The sequence below is a fragment of the Pituophis catenifer genome, unplaced genomic scaffold, assembly GCF_029215685.1.
Source record: "Pituophis catenifer annectens isolate HBS135680 unplaced genomic scaffold, rPitCat1.0.hap2 SCAF_3, whole genome shotgun sequence".
NCBI classification, from domain to species: Eukaryota; Metazoa; Chordata; class Lepidosauria; order Squamata; family Colubridae; genus Pituophis; species Pituophis catenifer.
The window spans coordinates 28,063,597-28,081,583 of NW_027256883.1; the positions used below are offsets into that span (position 1 = coordinate 28,063,597).

The following is a 17,987-nucleotide window of genomic DNA, read 5'->3' on the forward strand; positions in this document are numbered from 1 at the left end:
CACAAAAAAAGAAAAAAAAAGAAAAAGAAAACCTCTTGAGTTTAGCAAGCCAGAAACAATCAATGTGGGATCTTTGCCTGAACAGGAGCTCTGATTTCAACCTCCAAAATGTTTTGCTTCTTTTATTTTTTATTTTTTATATGCCGCCCTTCTCTGGAGACTCAGGGCGGCTTACAATGCGTTAAGCAATAGCCTTCATACTTTTGTATATTTTATACAAAGTCAGCTTATTGCCCCCACAAACCGGGTCCTCATTTTACCCACCTTAGAAAGGATGGAAGGCTGAGTCGACGTTGAGCCTAGTGAGAATTGAACTTGCAGTAATTGCAGGCAGCTGGATGTTAAATGCTGCCTTAGTAGGAGGCATTAGCCTCCTACGCCACTCAGGCTCCTTTATTATTTATTTATTCATCTACCATCTTACTAGAATTTTTTTAAGTTAAATATTTTCATATTTATACCCCTCAAAAGTTGCCAAACATAAGTACAACAAAAACGGGACTTAAATCCAGGGGATCCAAGCAACAGCATTATTCCAGAGAACCCTAAGTCAGAAATTAAATCTTGCACATAGGATCCTAGGAACATAAGACCTGTTGGAGAACAAAGGGTCTTGATGCAAAGTACAGAAATTCAACTAAACAGCAGTTAAGAAAACATCTAAGGGATATAATGACTATTTCTTCTGTTCATATCAAGCTACTTCATTAAGTTGCAAGATATATATTCAGAGTCTTTTACTATTTACAAAAATAGACAATTTCTCTGTATATTTGAAAAAAATCAATCATTTAAAAATAAACAAGTTCTTTGACTGGTTGCCACCTTAATTTTAAGAAATAACATCTTTCCCTCCAGAAAAGGCATATCCCTTGTGGAAGCATTCCAAAATCCTCTTATTTTTCATATTAGAATTTATTTCTCAAACTTGTAAGTAATGTTTAACTATATTTTTTCGCAGTGCACTTTTAACATCTTTTTACACACCAGCAGCAAGCAAAAAAATCCTTGCTTATTGATAGTTGCCCTCAGATTTACACAATGAAAACAGCACAGTCTGACAAAATTACAAAATCATTTATTAAGCTTTTCACAAAGTTGACTTAACACGCAAGATAGCTTACTCTCCAAAATAAAATTTTGAGGAAAATCATAAAATTGGTAACCTTTCTTTCACACTCGTAATCTTACAATTACTTGTTTTACATTGTCAATTGGTAACAGCATCAGGGATTAATTGTAGCATATGCAAATTTCATTTGTATGTGATGACTGGATTTGAGGGCTGATAGGAGGAGCTTGTGGCCAAATAAATGAAAGTGCTGAAGCATACGTGCAGCATATAAAGATAACTGGGCAAATATAAAAATTACATTCAATACTGAATACAGAAAGATTGTAAGATAAGCATAGAGAAAGTTGAATTATATCTGCATAACCTACAGTTCATATCTGGGCTATGGAAAAGGGAAGATTTTGCTAATCAGTAGAAAAAAATAAAGTAAATCCAGCCAATTTGAAAAGTTTTCATTGGCTTCTTCATAAAGAAGCACACATTGGAGGACATCCTTCAAACTATCCATTTCCAAGCATCAATGGTAATTATGGAATAGTAATGCACAGATGGGCAATCAACTTTAGTGCTTATTGCAAAACACAAGACAAGACCTTCATCAGACATAACCTAAATATAGGTCTACCATAAGAATAAGCCTCAGTGAGCTCCAGATGGTCTCCTCTCCTAATCTTAGCCTCAACAATTTTAGAATTAATTTCTGCTTGTCAAGTTATCTAAACTCAGTCCAATTTCACTCTATAATTTATGTGATTTGCCTACAAGATTAACCACAATATGGGGTTCAGACAATACACTAAACTTTGAATAACATAAAGAAGAAGCCTTCAACCTCCTAACTGCGTAAGGACTAGCCTCCCTAAAGTTAATTATTGTCAGAAGGAAGCTGTTGTGTATATTATAGTATACTAGAAATAATCATTTTATTAAAACTACCTTTACTATAATTAAATGAAGCTTTGAAATATTGTGTCCTCAAATGTTGAATTTTAGGATTCAAGGAGCAAATAAGAAAGCTGGGGGAGACCTGGGAGTTTCAAAAATTATGTGCATGAGACTGAACTCCCAGCATTAATGCAAGGCCCTTCCCGATTTAGGCATTTCTTTAGCATTTGAATATCAACTGGGAATCTAGCCTATTGAATTCTCATCAATACAGCTGTTCCAGATTCTAAGCAAATCAATTGATCCCACTCTTCATCACTTCATAGCTAGATTCCTCTTATGCTTTTTTTACCTCAATTTGGATATTATACTCTTCATCCAGCCAGATAATAGAACGGTAGACAAGTTCACAGATGCAGATCTAATGGTTTATTTAATAAATATAGTCAAACCGGCAGAAGAGAAAACAGTGCAGAAACTGTGACTTATTAAGCAAATATAATTTTTGCACAAATAATATTCAGCATGTTATTTATAAATTCTCAGGTGCTATTGAATTCCCATACAATTCTGTCAAGAGACTTCTATGTAAAACAATTAAACATACTATTATATAAAAATAGAGATATGTTGTGGGATTTTACAAAACTTTGTAGGTAAGTTGACATTTCTCTAAAATTGACACCATTATAGAAAGAATATTGTACAAAGTAAAAATTTTACTGGAAACACCTTTTGTACTATTTGTCAGGTCTTGGTTTTAGACATTTAAAATAAAATCACCTGCAATTCATTTATATCTTGAGGTCAGCTGTGTACAAATGTTGTTGTTTTCAAATGAATAGCTAGCCCATTCTCCCAATTTGTGCTTTTAGAACACAGTTTATTTTTAAATTCACATCCTACAGTTTAAAAAGGTTAGTGAATGATCTAAGGATTTCAATATCAAATCAAAACATTACAGCAAATAACATGATCTGAGACAAAACTTTTCAATTAACCATCCTGATAATTATAAACATTTAACAATATACAAGTTTGAAAGTAGTTCAAATCCATCAAATCCATCTGAAAGATTAATTTCTTAAAAGCCCCCATTTGTTTTATTCATTTTGTGGGAGCACCATCAACTCACAATGATCAACTCACAATAATCATTGCGCAATAGTGCTGAATCTGTCTTCACCTTGCGTCTTAATGAAAATCACTTTGTGCAAGGAGATGCTGGACAGCCCTCAGTTCTAGGGATGAAGTCACAACCCCTATTACTGAAATCCCATTATACAAGAGCAATTAATCCTAATAGCACCAACTGTTTCTTCGATGATCGCATGCCAGAGGGTGCAAGGTTGTTATTTTTTTTCCTGCAACAGTGCAGTCATTACAAGGCACTGCTTGGTGTGTAACATTTTGCATTGTTTTTAAAAAGTTACTAATATTTCAGAATTTATAATATATAGAATAAAAGTAAACTATCCGTTTCAAAATTAGGTTAGATGTCCTTTTCAATCTGCTAACCAAATTACTGGTTTCATGCAGGTTTAATTCCCCCATCCTAATATTAAAAGAATTCATACTATGGAATACTTATTAGTACAAACTGCAAAGAAAAAAATTGCGCTACATTTTCTAATGTTTCTGTTCAGAAAAGGGGAACTGCTGACCAATTCACTTGTAGAAAGAAAATCAAGTATACGTGGTTGGAAAGTATTTGCAATAGTCAATCCCTGCAGAAAGAGTAATGACATATTTTGGAGGTTTAAATACTGAGGCACATATGATTCAAAGGTTTTTCAGGCAAATTTAATGGCTAGGGTAGATTTCTCAGGAGAACTTGAAACTAGAGGTTTCTCATACAACAACTCAAGTTCAAACGCCAACTGTAATATAAAAACATTTTCCTCCATTATTTAGTCACTGCTGTCATCATCATCATCATCATCTGATATGTCATTTAAAGGAGGCTTTGGTGATTGGCTGAAAGAGTCTGATCTTGTGGGCTGGCATGATGACATCTCTCCCATGGAAAGGAATTCATAACAAAAGTCACAGATTCGCACAGGCTTGGAAGACTGACTGGGAATAAGGAACCTCTTTTCAGAGCAAGGTCCACATACAACGAATCCACATTTCCGACAGTGGTGTCGACGATTCACAGGGGTAAATTTTGCTTTCTGGCAGCGCATGCAAACAGTGGCTTCTGAGTCCGGTACCCAGACAGCTGCATGCTCATTACTGGGCGTCTTCCCACTTTTGGATAGCAAATCAGAAACACATTTATTGATGTGGTTCATCCACTCAGATTTTTCTGTGGCAGTAGCTGCATATACTGCAAAAGATTTAGTTGGAGTTTTGATCAGCCAGCCATTCCGCAAATCCCCCTCATCTTGGATGGACTCAATAGTGACGTTTTCAAGAGGAATGATATGTTGCTTGTTATATTTCTTCTTCTGGATAACAATGTTACCATATACAAGGATATCATTGAATAAAAAAAACTGCCTTGCTTTTGGTTTCTTCCTACACAGCTTTGTTAATACTCCTTCACCAATGAGGACACGGCCAGGAATGGTCAGAGGCTGACCAGCAGCTCCAAAACAGTTTTCCACTACGCTTATTCGCCTAGTATTTGCTTCACTGTTTGCCAAGCGATCCACCATCTTTCACCGCGTTCCTACAATACAGAAGAATAAATACTATTAAGGCACTGCAGCTATTCAATCAAAAGCTATATATTAAGCATAACATACATAGCTGTCATACAACGCCTCCCCACCCTTATTTAAATACATACAAGATGCTTTCAAAAATAAGAGGGAATTTCTAGAGCATCAACCAAAACCCAAAAAACACCAAGAATGGGAGACAATCATCCACTCCCGGTGTATGTAGAGAGTAAAGAAAGATGATCTTAAGGGCGTTGTGCAGAAAAAAGGGGGGAAGCATTTTTAAAATTCAAAACAAGATAACAATCAGAAGCAGTTTAGTCGCTTGCCTCCCTAATACATTGAACTATAAAGGAGGAAGAAGAGGTACAGCACTATCATTCTTGCAAGATCTTGTTATTATAGCCAATCTCAACAGAAATGTTGAGAAATGTAGCCTTCCTGTGGAGTTGTTTTCTGAGTCTTGGCAATATATTTATGCAGGAGAACCCTATTGAATTTGGTAGGGAACATTGCTACTTGAAAACTGATTTGAATTTTCAAATTAACCACTTTGTGGTTTGTTTCAATTGTGTATGAAATAAATGAGACAGATTGTGAGCTATTAGATTCAAAACCTATGCCACATTGGAAGTTCCAGATTTTACTTGAGACAAATTCCAGACAAGTCTTATGAGGCAACTAGGATTAACTAGTATGCCTCTCTCCTCTCCTCTCTCCCTCTCTCTGTGTGGCTGTTCACTCCCAAAATTTTCTTGCTCCTCTTTTTCTCTTAGTTCTTTTAACCATGCACCAATGTTCCCTATAATTAAAATTATTCAGCTTTCCCCAAACCAAGCTCAATTAGTGTACCACTATACAAGCAAATTGTAAATATATGTAATAGCAACATGGAAGAAAGTTTATATATATTTCTTAAAGCACAGAAACTAGAAAGTGTAGTATATCATAGACATACATTCTTAAACGTTGCGCTTTTGGGTAATTTTTTACTCCTGGGAACTGTAGAGGTTGGCCCAAGATCACCCAGCTGGATATGTGTTTAAGGTAGGACTATAACTCACAATTTTTTGGTTTCTAGCATGAAGCCTTCTAGCGTAAACCATTATCTCAAACTGGCTCTATATGAATATGCTAATAGATCAACATAAAAATCCCTAGCCACTGATAATTACAATCAATATTTTATATGCATTTACAATTGTTTCAGGAGGAGCTGATATTCTAATAAAATAAAAATAGAAGCTACAGAAATCTCCTTTCCAGTTTGTACTTTTACATGTAGTTTAATTTTCTGATTTTTGAATGTTATGACTCTATTCCCTCACTGGAGGGAACTCTTGGCTCACCTCCCCAAGCTTCTGAACTTCAGATTTCATAAGGGAAATATTAGCTTGACAGATTCCTTGTTCTTCCTCAGTAATCTAAACAGAACAGCAGGACTATAAGTGTTTTGTTAAATCTCCCCTTTCACTTCAACAAAGGAGGCTGACTTATAGTCTTTTTTTCCTTTTAGTTCACTCATTTTTACACAAAGTGAAAGTGAAGAGAATTTTGTTGCTGCAGGAGCCCTAGCAGTTTAGAACCTTTAAACTGAAGATGTAGATGTGAATATTTTAACATATTATTCCACTTCCAATTCTACTATTTTTCTTTCATGTGAATGATCTGTATCCTTCAACTACTGGACTCCAGTTGTGAAAATAATTGAATCAGACCTCAGCTATACCTATAAAGTCATATCACATTCCCATGTAAAGTTCAATCTCATCTTTATTCCTATACTTTTTAACACTTTGAACATTTTTCAGATTATACTACATTGTCAAGATGTTCACTTGTGCGGATATACATCTCATAGGTGGAGTTCAAGGTTGCAAAACTGGAAGTCTTGCAACATCACAGGTTGTTGAGACTTAAGAGAAGACATAGAGGCAGTCCACCTCTGGCGATGTCTTGGCAATGGGGCTCTAGCTGTGCAGTTCCTGTCATTTAAGTATGGCTCACTGATGCGACACGCTCATAGACCTTTTGCAGCACCACATAGCAGTTGGAGACTGCTGTTTTAACATAGAGCCAATAAAGGGTATTAACTTTGATTTTAAAAGTTCATCCTGATTTTCATTGAACAACCCAGTACTATATAGTGACTGTTTCAACAACTTTAAAATATGTGGACTTTGACTCCCAGAATATCCCAGCCAATGTGCCTGGAAAATTCTGGAAATTGAAATCCACACATTTTAAATTTGCTAAGGTTGAAAAACACTGATTAACTAGACCCCAACTGTTACTCTTCTACTTATTCCTATAAAATGCAACACCTTATTTCTGGACTTTCACTCAAACTATACCTACTAACACTTTAGAGCACTGATCTCCTTTTAATCTTTTAATTTTGTAAGCCGCCCAGAGTCCCTTGGGAGTTGGGCGGCATAGAAATGCGACAAAATAAATAAATAATAAATAAATCTAATGTCTTCATTCAGTAATAATTGTATCAAGAATGCTACACTTGCATCCTTCACTGAGCAGGGACTGGTCTGGACTGGATCTGAAAAGTCCATTCCAATTCTCTAATCAGTTCTGTTTCTCATCTTAGAAATGAAAAGCATCAAACTTGATGCTTTCTTATATATAGGCTTCTTTTTCTAAATACAAATGAATGTTATTTATTATTACATTTATATCCTGCCTCTCTCAATTACAAATATAATGCAAAACAATGCAATGTTTTGCAGCTTTATCCAAATTAAGTGGTAAACATCTGCAAAATCCAACTATGCTCAATATTTCAGAATTGAATTTATCTACCTAAACCTCAGGAACAAGACTTAATTTATAGCACATGAAGAAGAGAAACTCACTTTTTGTTAAGTATCTCATTAAAAAAAGATAAAAAGTAAAATTGCAAACAAAAGATACCAAGAATATAATTATTTATTTTACAACAGCCTAATATAAATTGTGATTGAATCCAGAATGTGGAATTTTAAAATTCCAAGTTCATTGAGTCAAGTCTTTCAGTTTTTAAATTAAAGGTTATCAATTTGAAATGATATTTTGGGGAACTGGGAATGAACAAAGGAAATAAATGAATTATGACCCAAGTATCAGTTCCTTAATAATGCTTTTATCCAAAAAAAGAGACACAGGCCAAAGCTCCAGTTATCTAGTAAATTCCTATTGTTAGCTATATCACAATGAATTTCACAAATACAGCCACTTTTTTTCTCCTGTCAAAGAAAAAAGGCACTACTTTAGCATGCATAAACATATAGGTGGAATGCAGAAAGGTTTTAAATGGTAATAGTATGTAATAGTAATAGTAGGGTTTTAATGATGCTGAACTACAATTACATTAATGGAATGCTACAGTCGCAGACAACCACCTGCTTCCAGGAAGTTTTAGAATCCAGGAAAAGATTGCTTAACTATAATACTCACTGATAACCTTGATGAGTTTGTCACTAAACAAATTTCACATAATGCATTAAACCATGATTGATTTTAATTAGGTTGAATAAATCACAATGGTTGGTTCCCTGATGCTCATAGTTCAGTTTACAAACAATAACGACCAGACCTATATAAGACTGCACATTAAATCAAAACCAAACAAATTACATTATGACCTACTGCAATGTATGATCTTTCCCTCAAAATACGGTAATCTCACTATCATGGTGAATTTGTGGAAAATATGGAAGATTACCAAAAAAAATCATCTCGGGAAAAGAACAAAAAAATACAATAACATGAAATTAGAGTAGGCCTACCAAGGCAAATAGAACCAAATATGTTAAAATTATTTCTGTGTACTTTCAATCAATTATTCATCCGCTTAACAGTAAGTAATTGTTCAGTGTATAATTCAATTATTTAAGAAGGCACACATCATTATTATCTAATTACTGCTGTCTAATTTAAATGCCAGATATGCACAAGAAAAAAAGAGTATCTGATCATGTGGATTTATATAATGCAAGGTATCTGGATAGTAGTTTGTCTAGAAATATTATAGTATTATCTTACGCTTAAAAACTGCTTATATATGTATGTTATAAGTATTCAATTATTTTCTCTAAGAACTTTAGATACTTTCCTTTTGATTAACTCCTGGGCTTTCCACTATGTTTTCTTGCCACACAGAGTAACATAGCTCTCTTCCCATAACATCATGTTTTCTGTAATTCCAATGTAGCAAGTCACAAATCAAATTTGTGACAAGTAAAACGTTATTCCATTTTGAAATAAAATATTTCCAATTGTAATTACAATACACTATTTTCTTTTATTTTTAAAAAAAGTTATTATAAAATAGATAGCCACAAAAATGGGGGGAACGATTGCTCAGTGTCACAATAATAGGACTAAGATCTCATAACAAGATTTCTCACAAAGGTAAAACTTAAAGAACCATGACAGGGTATAATAGCCAAAAAAGCAGATGAAGCAAATGAAAGTAAATATAAACTAAAAATACTTTGCTAAAGGGAAGCCACAGAGTAAGTAACCATGTCCTTAGCATGCGGCTGTATTCTGAAGCACATTTAGAAGTCTAGAAATTATTATTTCTCATTTCCTTACAGAAGCTCACTAAAAGCTTAAAAAGTCACTGAAAAGGGAACAGTTATATCCATACAGTATTTTCTACAAGATAATCCAAAACAACTCTCTAATTAGAGAAACAGTACACATACTATGAAAGTATAATTGATAACTAATCTTTTCATAGTATCAATCACCAGTTTCAAGTTAAAGTGATGTCCAGTACAAGCTCTTCAACATTATATTGCCTCCGAAAGGATATTTCACATGTAAGTGCATACTTTCCATTTTTTTGCTTCTATTAATCAGTTGCTGTCCACAATGAGAGTGAAAAAAGTCAAGATAGTGGACACAAGTGCTTCAATCACTATTTTGACTCCCCCCCCCCACAACTACAGAGAGCTATTTATATAGTACATCTGACGGTTTCAACAAGTAATTAGTCAATCAGTACCACATACATTGATATGGATGTAATACAGGTAGTCCTCGACTTACGACCACCATTGAACCCAATTTTTTTCTGGCAAAGACAGACATTTGTTAAATGAATTTTGCCCCATTTTACGACCTTTCTTGCCAGTTGTTAAGTGAATCACTGTAGTTGTTAAGTTAGTAACACAATTGTTAAGTGAATCTGATTTTCCCATTGGCTTCACTTCTCAAAAGGTTGCAAAAGGTGATCATGTGACCCAGGGACACTGCAACTATCATAAACATGAACCAGTTGCCAAGCAGCCGAATGTTGATCACGTGACCTTGAGGTGCTGCAACGGTCGTAAATGTGAAAATTATTCATAAGTCACTTTTTTCAGTGCCATTGTAACTTTGAACGGTCAACGGTCAAGGAGCCTTGGTACTACAGTGGTTTAAAGCACCCTGTTATTAACACAGCTGCCTGCAATTTACTGCTGGTTCGAATCTCTCCAAGGCTCAAGGTTGACTCAGCCTTCCATCCTTTCTAAGGTAGGTGAAATGAGGACCCAGTTTGTGGGGGCAATAAGCTGACTTTGTATAAATATACAAAAGTATGAAGGCTATTGCTTAACGCACTGTAAGCCGCCCTGAGTCTCCGGAGAAGGGCGGCATATAAATCAAATTAAAAAAAAAAAAAAAAAAAACTAAATGAACTATTGTAAGTCGAGGGCTACCTCTATAAGCAAAGGCAGAATCATACATAATTATGCTAATATTCACAATAAAATAAATAAATCACACAGCATTCTTTATTTAATTTGCTTAATTTTAATTTACTTAAATTGTAAGTATTTTGCTGAAAGATGAATATCATTACTGAAATCAATTCAAGCACTTTCTAGGAAACCTATACAAAGAAATCAGGTTAGTATTATACATGGACAGAGTTTAGCTTTAATTTCACATGAAGAAATTAAGTATTAACCATAAAAAATAAGCTATATTTAGCTTCTGCTTACCTTTCTCATAATTTTGCTAAGTAATATCATTTAAAACATTTATTATATTACTGTCCCATATCTTTGCCCCTTAGCTATAGTGACTTTTGTTGTATGTAGTTGCTGGAACTCAATCTATTAATAAACATCAAAAGGAATATAATGATGAATGGGCTATGCAAACAGTCTGATGTATTCCCCATTGTGGGCCTGCTTACTCTCTTATAAGCCCTTCCTCTCAAATTTCTCCCCCTCAAGGAGGAGGGGGGACAAATTACTTCTATAGGCAATCTCTCCACTGCCTGAGGCATTTTTTTCTTACATTCTCCCTCACAAACAGAGAGAATAGAATGTGCAGGATGTGTGTTTGTGTTTTATTTTTATAGTTATAATGTACACTGAAGATGGCATTTAATTTCATTGTACAAGGTGCAATGACAATGAAGTAAACTAAACTAGAATGGAGAGGAATGGATTATAAGAGGAAAAGTTAAGCACCCAATGAGGAATATACTGGGCTGTTTGCATAGTGTGTTTGCAGCTCACACTGCCTGAGTATGCTCAGAGCTGCTGATATCACCACATCCTTTTCAATGTGTATTCCCTACTGCAGTGTTGGCGAACCTTTTCAGCATTGAGTGCCAAAATGGAAGCATGTGTGCATGCGTGCCAAAAACCAGAAGAGCAGCCACCTGGTGCTCGTGCTCGCCGGGCGGCTGCTCTTCCGGTTTTTGGCACGCGCACCAGCCACTTGGTCTTCTGATTTCTGGCGCAAAGACCAGCTGGCCGAAACCCAGAAGAGCAACGAGCAACGGCTTGCGTGCCCAGAGATGGCTCTGCCACTTCCAGCATGCCATAGGTTCGCCATCACAGCCCTACTGTGTGTCTGCCTACTCTCTTATAATCTCTTCCTTTCAAACCTCCCATTTAGATTTGTAAAGAAAAAGAAAAAAAATGATTAGGGACAGGAACAGACATACTGATTGCAATGGCAATCACATCACTGACGGATGCTGTGAAGGTTGTAAATACAGGCTCAGGTCGTAAGTTACTTTTCAGCATCATTGTAATTTTGAACCTACCCCAATGATGTCCAGGAAGCTATTCAATGTATAAAAGATCTAGTTATTCTTCCAGACTTTGGGGCAGAGGGAAAGTTGGATGGACTTTCTGGGTTTCTGGGGCCATTCATGATTCTTTTGTTTTGTACTTTTTGTTTTTAATTATTTGTAATTAGAAGTTGCATGGCCTATAAATTGTATAAATGCCGAAGAAAAACCCATCCCACAATACCAATCAAAACAAGGGTTCCAGTTGCTCAATACAGTGAAAAGTAAAGTGACAGACTAAAATCTTATTTTAAATTGAATGTCATTGTTTTTCCAAATGGACAAATCTTGATTAGTCATGTTTTCATCTGCTTAAATCAATTATTTACCATACATGACAAAGATAAAGATTGAACAAGATGAAAGAAGAGGGATATGGTATTCTGTTATGGGTTTTCTACAACTATCTGGAGAAGCCCACAATCTCCAGTTTTTGGAAGAACCTATATATTAGGCCAGCCGAAGTAGCATAATAAGCAGTGGCCTGCTAAATCAGCTAGATTATTTCCCTGGTTCCTTTTCTCCAGCAGTCTATTCTCACAATGACCAATCAGTCGCGCAATGAAGCCCTTTAGTCTTCCACAGCAGATAGCTTTCAACAGCAGTCATCACCATTAAGATTAATTTATTTATTTCTGAAATTTATATGCCGCCCCTCTTGCAATTCAAGGTGGCTCTAATAGCCTCTGGTCGCCAGGATTTCATGAATTGATTCAACCTTTTTTTTTTTTTTTTTGAAGCTAGCCAAGCTATTGACTAGTCTATCTCATAGCAGCAAATTCCAAAGTCTAATTACATATTATCCAACCAGAACTGCACATATTCCAGATGCAACTGCTCCAGCTCCACCAATTCATATAACGGCATTATCATATTTGCATTCTCTATATTCAATAGAGTTTATTATCCAAACATGCTGTTGGTCTTTTTACAGCAGATGAACACTTTTCACCATTAATCCAAGACCTCTTTCCTCATTTATTACTACTAGCTTTGATCCCATTAGTTTGTATGAATAATTTGGGCATCAATTTACAGTTGTGCACACTGAAGGACATCTGTCACTTTGACATCCATTCCCCTAATCACAGAGATTCCTTTGAAGCTGTTTGTAGTCCATTTTTGTTCATATCATTGTAGACAATTTTGTGTCATCAGCAAATTTGGTTATTCCATCTGGTCCAGGGGTGGGTTCTACTTACCTTTACTACCGGTTCGCAATGGGATCTCACGCTTCTGCGCATGCACATATCGCCGATGACAACATCCGGGGCAGTGGGTGGGGCCTCCCACTGGTTTTACTACCAGTTCTTGCGAACCGGTCCGAACCGGAGGCAACCCACTACTGATCTAGTCAGACTTGATTCCAGATGATTTATAAATATGGTACATTAATAAGCATTTGTCCTAGGAAAGAACCATATGGTAATGACAGTCCTCCATTCTCAGAAATGTCTACTTATTCCTATTGTTTTTATTTTTTAGCTAGATGTTTATTCACAAGATGTTTATTCACTATTCTTTTATTCCATGGCTATTAAGCCCACTGAGAAGTCTTTGATGAAGGAAATCTAAGTAGATGATATCTACTGGCTTGCTGTTAACCATATTTATTTATTTATTCAGAAACCAAGTAGATTGGTTAGAGAAGACATTCCATTGATGTAGCTATTTTGGGTATTTTTGAGCAAGGCCTATGTCTCCAAATGTTTGGTAATTTTATCTTTAATAGGGGTTTCCACCATTTTCCCTGGCACAGATGCTGATACTTCCTGAATCTTCCCATAAGCCCTTCTTAAAAACTGAAGGTACATTAATCACCTTTCAGTGCTCAAATATAGATGATATGTAGAGAGGTGGCATATTATAGTTCAGAGATCCACAATGACAGATTTAAACTCCTTAATAACCTTTGGCTGAATGCCATCAGGCCTGATGATTTGTTGATGTTCTGTTTATCAATAAAGTAGGTATTCAATTTGTCAACACTGCCTAGCCTTTCTTCTCTTGTCACTACATGACTCATATTTTCTTATTCCTTTCCTCTGTAGCTCAGAGTCGGAGTTCTCCCCCAAATTTCTCATATGAAAATAGAGGTAAAATAGAATACTTTCAAGTTTTCAAGTACTCTAGAATCCTTCAGAGAAGATAAAAAGTCGGGAATGGAGTTAATAGCAAGGAACTCTAAAAATTGGCCCATGGTAGTTTCAGCCTGAGTGCTATGTTACTCTTCTTCCCTTGATGAGTAGGTATCATATAGCCTGAGTCAAGGAACCTCTCCATTATTTAGTGACCACTTCATGGCCACACCTTGTTTCTATAAAAGACGTAACTAAATGACCTGGATATCTCTAAATTTGCTTTTGGATTCCTAAATAGCACATAAGAGCATTTAGAAGTTAAACTAACCAATAAGTTCAAGAATTACCTTACAATTAAAAGCAGATATCCAGGTTAAGCCATTCAGTATTATGTTAAAATATACCATTAAGAATCTGGCAGGTTATAGAAAGTGGTAAAATCTGAAGCTGACCTGAAAGATTATTTTATGAATGAAGGCAAATTTAATACTTCAACTATGCTGAAATCATTAGAATTTTGGAAAATGATTTCAATGGCAAAATCAGGCAATATGAATTGGAATTATCTAGAAATTAATTCAAAAAATATAAATCATATGAGTGAAAACAGAAAGAGAAGCATCCATCTTCCTTCACAGCAGGAAAGAATGCTTTTGGGGCATTACGACCCTCTATTTATCCCCTTCCAAAAATTGCCCTATCAAAATTCAGGAATACATAATCAAATGTACAAAACAAGATTTGCCACTGATTTATGGTATGGAAATTTAAGTCTTTGCAATGCACAGGAAGTTTTCAATTAACCATTACTGTAATCAAGAAACTACAATTGCCAAGGCAAAAAAAAAAAAAACCCTCACAAGACCCTAAAACATAAGTTTTAAGATCTTTTCTTATTCACAGTAGTCCAATTTGGATGAAACAGTAAAGTCTGATCAATTTTAAACCTCTGAATTTGTTTGTGGATCACATTCTTAAACTTATGGTGTTACTAGGCTAGTTCAGAATATAAAGACACAACAGTAAAGTCACATGATCATACAGTAAATACAGATGTTGCTCAATAGGAATCAGCAACAGCTATCAACAAGTACACTGCTGATCTACCAACAGTCTACTAATATTTGGGCAGATAAAGAAGTCTTAACAATTTTCTTTCTGCATGCAAATTTGAAACTACTAAACTGATTTTTAAAGATCTAATACAGGTAGTCCTTGACTTAGAATTGAGCCCAAAATTTTTGTTGTTAAGTGACAAATTTGTTAAGTGAACTTTGCCCCATTTTATGACCTCTCTTGCCACCATTGTTAAGTGAGTTCCCCCGTTGACTTTGGTGGTCAGAAGATCACAAAAGGGAATCATGTGACCTTGGAACACAGCAAAGGTCATAAATATGAACCAGTTGCCAACTCATAAGTCCCTTTTTTAAGTGCCATTGTAGCTTTGAATGGTCACTAAACAAACAGTTGTAAGTCAAGGACTACCTGTACAACAAAGCCAAACTATGCACCTATATTTCAGGTAAAAAAAATACAGTCATAGAAATTAAATATATGATTTTCCAAAGTCTATACTATTGCAATAACTAGATAATAGTAGTTTCATTATTTGTTTGTTATTTTAAATGCAATTTATAATTTGTAAGCTACCTATCTAGTTTATATATAAAAAAGAGAAGCTTTCACTACAAGCTGCAAGAATAATCATGCAATGGATAAAACTCAAATTTATATCCACATACGCATTTGTAAAAAATGCAGATGTCAGCAGTATCGTTTTAAAAGGAAATAAAACTAAACATAAATCACTACAATGATTCATGACATTTTATTTGCCTTTAATTAAATGTCATGCTGCAAATTGTTGGAACAAGAATATGCCCATTTACCTATGTTAATCTTATGTCGTTTTCTTCTATTTTTATGCATAGATGAAATGCTTTTGTAGCCAAAACATCCACATGAAAAGGCTTGGTGAAGATCCAAGATTTGCAGAAGTACAAAAAAGATATAGTGTAGGCAAAAAAATTGTTAAGAATTTCCCCTTTGAAAGGCTTACTCAATTTCACATACATTTTAACAACCACAATTATTGTCCTATTGAATAAAAGAAATGAGAGCAATTTTCTAAAAATAAAAATGGAAGATAATCTGTACATACAAAAAAAGAAAATATTTATCAATTTAAAGCATTCAAATCAGAGCAGCAAGTGAAATATTAGAGTTCATTTTTATGAACAACTGTTTTCACAAACAGAAATCTGTTAACAAAAAGCAACCCTACACAAAGCCTGAAAACTGTAAAATAAAAAAGTAAACCATTTGAATGTTCATCAGTAGGTGCTGTTTAGGCATCTTTTAAAACTGCTTCTAGACAACTTATCTTTAAAGGTTGGGTTATTTTAAGAAAAACAAGTTTATTTATTTATTTAGAAAATTTAACTTATCTTTAAAGGTTGGGTTATCTTAAGAAAAATAAGTTTATTTATTTATTTAGAAAATTTATTTGCCGCCCATCTTTACTGAATAAAGCATAGTTTATGAATGCACTCAATTATATTGTAAATCAGTGTGTTAAATGAACCCAACTCAGTTTCACTGATAATGTAACAATGTATGTTGGCTGATGTAACCTCATATTTTATCAATATTAATTCTGCCTCACCATAAGTGATGTTTTTGAAGTTAAGTAACTGAGTTTCCTAAATAAACAAGGAAGCGAAATTCCAATATAATTAAAGGCTGATAAGGAACCAGCATTTTTATTTCAGGATAAGTACAGAAACTGGCACTAGCTCTTTCTCCACGACATCCAAGGAGGGAGTAAATCTTTTTCAATACCGGCATTTGAGATTATCTCGGCTAGGCCCAACTCGCAGAAAGAATACAAGTCTAAACACAAGAGACCTAACTTTTTTTTTCCGAAGAGAAATAATAATCCACGCCTAGCCTGTTGACAGCCGCAGGAAGTTCACGGCTTCCCGATACAAAACAATTGCGCTCCACGAAACTCGAGGAAAGGAAAGCAACACAACACACACGCGTCCTTTTTCTTGCCTTTTTTTTTTTTTTTTTTTTTTTTGGCAGACGGGCCTTTTTGACGACTTTCTCCTCTCCCTAAAATGTTGCTCAGGAGAACTTTTGATTCCAGAAAAGAAAAAAAAAAAAAAAAAAAAAGCGAAGGATCGAGAAGGACGGTCCGTCGATCCGGAGAAAGGTGTATTTGAAGGGGGGAGGTGGAGGTGGAAACAATGTTATCTGGTTCACCGAGAGGAAAAGCGGAGCTCGCGACACGCCGATCCGGGAATCCAAGGGGTAACGGGAAGCTGAGGAGGCGCTCCCAACCCCTCTTTATGGAGACATTTTTGAGAACGCCTTGAAGCGACAATCCTCCGGCTGTAGAACTGAGGGGATTTGTCGTGCGTGGAGAGCCCCAGGGAAGAGGGCTTCGGAGGGAAAGGCGCTGTCACGAAGGGGGGAAAGCCGCCCCATCTCCCTCAGGTTCCCCCGCCGCCCTCCTGCAGCTAGGCGTCCCGAGCCAAAGCTAAAGTCAGGCGCCGCCAACCGCCTCGACGCGAGAGGTCCGGGGATGCCTGAACTCCCTCGCAGTCTCCACCCGCGACTCGATGGTCCCAACCGACGGCTCTTTTCCTTAACGGGCAACCGGAGGGAAGGAAGGAAGGAAGAAAGAAAGCGAGGCAGAGAAAGAAATGGACCCCGTCCTGCCGCTCTCGTTCCCTCACGACCAAAGCTGCCCGGGCTCCTCCGAGTATCTTCCCCAACATGGCCGCGAATCCCCCCTCCGACGGGGAAAGAAACTTTCCTGCGCTTCGCCGCCCCCTCCGTTAGACTCTTCCATTATCCGACTCACTTTTCGACCGACCTCCCGACCTCCCCCCCCCCCGCAGCCCAAGTGCGCCGCTTACTCAGAAGCCGAAGCGCGCCTTCCCCAGGTCCGCGGCTGACCGCTCTCCCTCTTCTTCCGCCGCCGCTGGGACTAATCTGCTACCGACGCCCCGCCTGCCGAGGCGCGCACACACCCAAACCGGCCTCCTCTCCCAGCGCGGGGAGGAGTCCCAGCTTCGACCGAAACCCGCCCGCCCGCTCCCATTCCCGGAGGAAACTGAGAGGCGTGGCCAACGCCATCTTGGGAGAATCGGCGGACGGAGCGGATTGGCCGCTGAAGGGAAAGAAGCGCCTCCCAG

The 17,987-nt window shown here is 36.6% G+C and overlaps 1 protein-coding gene across 1 annotated transcript; it reads right to left on the minus strand.

Moving 5' to 3' along the window:
• Positions 1-1,062: 1,062 nt before the first annotated feature.
• PLEKHF2 (pleckstrin homology and FYVE domain containing 2) lies at positions 1,063-17,787 on the minus strand. The gene is made up of 2 exons (XM_070942111.1): positions 17,709-17,787; positions 1,063-4,634 (listed from the first exon to the last, which is right to left on the minus strand). The coding sequence occupies exon 2, from the start codon at positions 4,618-4,620 to the stop codon at positions 3,871-3,873; it is 750 nt and encodes a 249-aa protein (XP_070798212.1). The 5' UTR covers positions 4,621-4,634; positions 17,709-17,787; the 3' UTR covers positions 1,063-3,870.
• Between the last annotated feature and the right edge of the window lie 200 nt (positions 17,788-17,987).

Bases quoted from the DNA above. Each gene is read 5' to 3' on its own strand.
- PLEKHF2 (XM_070942111.1), bottom strand. From the start codon at position 4,620: ATGGTGGATCGCTTGGCAAACAGTGAAGCAAATACTAGGCGAATAAGC.